Consider the following 6,185-nt stretch of genomic DNA (forward strand, 5'->3'; position numbering starts at 1 on the left):
TTATGTCTGAAAGATGGTTAAATTCTTCAATATTGTTTCAGTTTTCACTTTTTTTTTCTTTTGCTTTTTCTCTTCTGCGGAATGAAGCAGCAATCAGAATAATGCTTCAGACAACCCCTGGATTCAGTTGGTAACAAGCATGAGTACTGTTCCTGAATGTGTTCCAATGATTGGAACCATTTTAAAAGACATTCCTGAAGAAGCAGCTCTGAGTGAAGAGGTAATGCATTCCACTTTTTAAGAATTAGTATTAAATAAAACTTTATATTGTATTTTTTTTTGTATTTTTTCACATGCATGAATTAATATACCTTGTTTCCCAAACCTTTTGGTTTGTGATGAAAGGTTACAAATTTTCCAGTTGTCATCATCATCATTTTATGCCTGTCTTTCATACTGGCAAAGGTTGGAATGGACCATCATAGTTTGAGTCAGTTCTTATTCAGAATTACTGGCTTTGTAAGTTGGAGAGCCTTGTCTCATTTGTACGTTCTGATTTCAGTAAGCTTTCTACAGTTGGTTGCCCTTCATAAAACATCAACTACTTTGCAGAGAATACCAGATACATTTAATTGTGGTGTCAGCACTAGAAGGGTGGTTGTTCTTGACAGGACTAAAAGATCTTCTTAATCCTACTGTTGTGAATTATAATATCCTATTATTAATCCCTTCCTACTATTGTAAATAGTAGATAAAAATATAGAAATATTTTGTATTGAGTACGAAAATGCGACATAGTTTCGAATGATGTTAATGGATGGATGCTGTTTATACCTAATATAAAACATGTCTGTCTTAATCATTGGGCAGCCATAATTAATGGATTAGATGGTGAGCTGAACAAAGTTTGAATAAAAGCCTTCTTTTGAATTCGTTTACGACACCTACTTTTGTCACACATTTTTCTGAGTAACTTTTGGAGACTTATTGGAAAACATATGAAAAATATTGAATGTTGTAGCTGTTGGAATTGTTAGAACAGCAGCCTGCTCGTTAAAATCTTGATGAGCTGTGTCCTGATTATTTATTCTTGTCAAGACCATTAGACACTTGTAGCTTAGATTATCATCATTATCATCATCATCGTTTAACATCCGCTTTCCATGCTGGCATCATCAGTTTGATGGAGAGAGAGAGAGTGAGCTAACGTACAGCACATACATTTGATCACTATAAACAAACCATTTGTGCAGGTTGTTCTGCAAATAGCTGAACTCTCATACGTCGTCTTCAAAGGAGAGTCCATCATGTTGGTTCTGAATGTTAATTTTTCTTCTAATCTCAGTCACATTACATCATCATCATCATCATCGTTTGACGTCCGTTTTCCATGCTAGCATGGGTTGGACGGTTCGACCGGGGTCTGGGAAGCCAGGAGGCTGCACCAGGCTCCAGTCTGATCTGGCAGTGTTTTTACAGCTGGATGCCCTTCCTAACACCAACCACTCCGTGAGTGTAGTGGGTGCTTTTTATGTGCCACCAGCACAGGTGCAAGGGGAGGCTGGAAGCAGCCATGCTTGGTTGGTGCTTTTATGTGCCCCCGGCATGGAAGCCAGTCAAGGTGGTGCTGGCATCGGCCATGTTTGGGTGGTGCTTTTACGTGCCACTGGCACAGGTGCCACTGGCACAGGTGTCACAACTACAATTTCCATTTGATATTTTGATGTTGATGCACTTGACTCAATAGGTCTCCTCAAGCACAGCCGTCTCCTCGTAGATATACTCTCAGTTCCCTCTTATTTAGCAATTACATTGATGGTAAACTCCTGACACTAGATTTTAAAGTTAACTTAGCTGTTTCAGCTATAATTTGGAGCACTTTTTCAAAGAGGTAAGCATTAGCTAAACGTTTAATGTTATTTCTCTCTTTCTTTTCTTTTTTTCTTTTTACAGTGTGTTAAATATATAGTGGACCAACTGTTATCCAAGAACTATGTTGTAGCTGCTGTAAAAACTGCTTTGCTGTCACCATACAGTCACTTACATAAATCTACAATTGAACATTTGCAGGCACTAAAAGAGGTAATAGTCTTATCTTTTTAGTTAACCATTCCTGCTTTTATTGTTGTATTTAGGAATGGTCATTTTGCTAGTTTAGCCAATAAAAACACACGCACTTTATATTTGGTGTTACTTTGCTTCAGCGTTATATATTTTTTACATTAATCTTAATCTTATTTCGGCCAGAGTTATTTCGTCACACTCCTATGACCTCATCAGTGGTCCTTTGCTTTCTTCTTTCTTATTTGTGTGTCTCTCCTTTCTAACGGTCAGCCATTTTGTATTTTGTATTCCAAATATATAGTGCGTGTGTTTTTATTGGCTAAACTGGCAAAATGACCATTCCTAAATACAACAATATCTGTTTCAACACACGATTTCACATCAAAAATCTTGCAAAACAAATATATAAATGTAATTCCTGCTCTTGTTTTTCATCAAAATATGATTTCTTACATTAGCATGGGACCTATACATTTTAAACAAAAGGATCTGGTTGATAGAATTACTTCCAGCATATATGATTAGTAATTGCATATTGATATCTGAAAATTTGGGGGTTTGATTTGTATGCAAATATTGAGGAATCCTCATCATCATAGTCATATAATATCCATGTTCCATGTCGCATGGTTTTGATGGTTTGATAGGATCTGATGTGTCCAAGGACTACATTGTTCTCCAGTGTCTACTTTGGTATGGTTTTTATGGCTGGATGCCCTTCCAGAGGATTGACCACTAAAAATGGACAGCCTGTATGCTAGATATAGACGTCAAAATCACCATTTTCCATGGAGAATGTGTTCTCAAGAAAAAATTCAGCAAAAAGCCAAAGCATAAAAATAAGTAAGACAAATGAAAATATACGAAATAAAAAAAATAAAAACCTTTTGGGGTTGATAAAATAAGTACCAGGTGAGCACTATAGTAATCGACTTAGCCCCCACCTCACCCCAGAAATTGCCAGCCTTCTGCCAAAATTTGAAACTGTTTTATTAATTAAGCAAAGTTATCTCCCTTGACATCAATGAAATAATTTTATTTATTGACTAATTGTTGGCTTTTTTATTTATTTGCACAGATGGAAGACGACAATGAATTGTATAACCTGATCTTGCTGAATCATCTGATGTCCAGCACTGTTAACAGTTGTTATTACCAACCTTTAGTGAACTTTCTCTTGAATGAGCAAGTGCTTTACCAAGACTCCTTACTTCCAAGCCATCTTGATATAGATCTTATATGCCAAGAACTTATTGACAATGGTTTCAAAGCAGAAGCAGGTTTGGTTTTGCTCAAGTCTCACGGGACCCATCCGATGTTTCAAACTTTTGAGGCAGCTCTCGGTGTTTGCAAACACTGGCTGAAGATGTGATCTGATTAGTTTATTTATTGATACTCTACAATCCGCAAACGATAAAAGAAAGATAAACAAACAGAAACCCAACTAATTAACATATCAAATGAGGCAGTGTTAATGAAATGCTGCTGTAATGTCTGTGTTTGAACAGAGCAGTTTGTCAGCAAAAGTGGTCAAAATGATTATTATTAAATAATTATAATTAAATCTAATTGTAATTGTGTATACTGAGAAGTTTGGAAATACTGGAAAGGATTGTCTCTTCTAGTGGAAGCTAAAGATAATGTTGTTTGTAGCCTGATGGTTTTATTCCTGCTGATCATGATGGATATATCTACAACTGCTATTAAAGTTTGAAGTCTTGGGTATCTATTGTTTGGGTGGCCTTGATGTTGGCAAAGAAAATGAAGTCTTTGATTGCTAATGGAAAGTGATGACAGGTTTTCTTATATTTGGAAGCTGAAAAACGTATCTCTGAATTGTCTAGACAGTTTTGTTCCTGCCAATCTTGGCAAAGCCCTTAACTGCTGTTTGAAGGTTAGCATTTTTGGCTGACCATATTGTTAATAGTCAATTTAACCTAATTAATTAATAGCCTTAGTAAGAATATGACTTTCTACAATTTTGTAAATCATATTTTTTCATTTTACACTGATTATATAAACCTGTGATACCTCATATTCTGCTAAAAGAATGCAGCATTATCACTGATAAACACCTGAGTTTATCATATTATTATTCTTTCCCATTGATTAAGTAGTAGATCATAATTAGTGCTCAATGCAGTGTTTGTACAAACAAAAGTGTGTGTATGTACTCACATTTTTATATACCTGTAAAATGATACTCGTTCTTATTACACCAGTGTAATAATTCTGTTTCTCAAATTAACCTGAATCAAAGTTCTCATATCTAAAACGGTTTTTAATTAGTTCCTTTCTTTTAATGTTTACTCTCTTTCTAACTCATCTGATTTCTTTGCACCTGCACCACTAACACTAATCAGGCCAACACTGCCTCTCTACTCATCCTTTTATGTGAAATGGTGTAATAGGGATCTGGCTGTTAAACCTGTGTGGACCTAACAAATCTGATTGGGTTGGCAGTGAACTGTCTTTTTTTTTTAAATATATGTTCCCATGGAATCATTTCACTACAAAAATTAAATTATTCTCTTGTATTCATAAAACAATACCACAAATTATTTCATTGTAAAAATGTCTAGTCAATTATTAAAGATGATTGTAACAGCTTTCAATTGTTATTTGTTTGTGCGAATCATTTCTGAGGTGGATAAATTTCAGGCAGCTTCTACATATGTTGGTAACAAAGGGTTTCTCTTTCTGTGGACATTGAAAGAAGTGTAGATCTGCAGCTGCTTAGAGTTATGATCCTCTGTGCAAAGTTAACCTTATGTTGCTAGAGTAAAGAGGAGTGGGAACGTTTAAAGCAACGACAGGCTCTTGCAGTTTAATCCTTTAGCATTTAAACTGGCCATATCAGGCAAAAATATTCTGTTTTATATTCGTATAGGCTAAATCTGGCCTCTCATGTCATTCTAAAAATATACAATCACATCATCAAAGTCTTGAAGCTACAAGATAATGCATGATTCATTCAGAGCAATGTGAAGAAATAAGCAATTACATTTGAGAGGGTAATTTGAATGCTGAAGGGTTAAAAATCAGCTTGAACTTCTGTAGATTTGATGCCTGTTAGGAAAGAAAGATTAGAAGTGTTTGATATGTGTGACAATAGGAATATCAGCAGACATGGAGGTGTATCACGTGCTCTCGGATGGAAGCGTTACACAGCTTGTTGGTTTAGATAAGGAAAAAAATGTAGAAGAGAGAGAGAAAGAGAATACATAGACATTGGATAAAGGTTTATAAATCAAATGGATGAGATTGAGTGTATATCACTTGCACTATCTCTGATGTATGACTAGTACTTGAATGAGTGTGGCACCTGTGCCTTGATGATAGGTAACTGAACACAGCTGAAGCAGATTCTGGCTCTGAAGAGAAAATATAGCTTCTGGGTAATGGTTTTGGTTATGTTGATAGAAATATGATCACTGTAGAATATCATTAGTTGTAAGACTTTATCTGTAAAGATTATGAAAATCTTTGTATGTTCATGAGTGTGGGTGCTTTTAGATTGTGTAGGAGGATGACAGGGCAACCGACTTTTAAGTGAAGTTCATAGAGAGGGAGTTCTGGAGGATCTTGGGAGTTGGGAAATTCAGTTGGAAAGTGTGTAACCTGATCGAGGTCGGTAATGGTGTCAACTGATCTGTAACAACGTTCTTGAGAAGGTGGCTTACTGAGTAAGTCGTAGTTAAGAGTGTTGACAGCTGCATTTGTAGGTGCAAGAACAGCCCTGTCACGAAGCCAATCTGGTTTGGCGGTTTGCAGTGAATGGACTTTGTAAAAACTATAACTGTCACAACTAAGTATGCGTAAAAACATATGTATAGTATGGATTAATTCAAATTACATGGCAACGTGAAGGAAGTGCTAATATGCAAATATGGTCGGTCTACAGTGAATGAGCATTACAAAGATTTATGGTCGGTCACACACACGTACACATATTCCAGTGTAAGGGAGACAACCAATTTCTGGCTTACTTCGCAAAGAATTACCTCCCTTGCCCTCTGTAGAAGGTTTTTCTGAGCTTCCGAACCTAGAAGCTCCATAACACCATATTACTTCATAAGTGAAAATCCTAAAGAGTGTACAACCATTTGTGGAATATAAGTGATGTATTTGCCAAGCATGAACGAAATCGGATGAAAAATATTGATTTTACGTGGGATCAA

General features: G+C 36.0%; 1 protein-coding gene across 2 annotated transcripts in view; it reads left to right on the forward strand.

Moving 5' to 3' along the window:
• LOC115220274 (neuroblastoma-amplified sequence) overlaps positions 1-4,616 on the forward strand; it is a 91,222-nt gene extending 86,606 nt beyond the window's left edge. The window contains exons 57-59 of one of the 2 annotated variants that reach the window (XM_036509976.1): positions 88-220; positions 1,894-2,022; positions 3,083-4,616. In XM_036509976.1, coding sequence (XP_036365869.1) covers positions 88-220; positions 1,894-2,022; positions 3,083-3,376 — 556 coding nt within the window. In that variant the 3' untranslated portion in view covers positions 3,377-4,616. The remainder of the gene's footprint in view (positions 1-87; positions 221-1,893; positions 2,023-3,082) is intronic. The other variant, XM_029790385.2, reaches the window with a different exon arrangement.
• Positions 4,617-6,185: the final 1,569 nt, after the last annotated feature.

Source organism: Octopus sinensis, linkage group LG16 (assembly GCF_006345805.1).
Source record: "Octopus sinensis linkage group LG16, ASM634580v1, whole genome shotgun sequence".
Classification (NCBI taxonomy): Eukaryota; Metazoa; Mollusca; class Cephalopoda; order Octopoda; family Octopodidae; genus Octopus; species Octopus sinensis.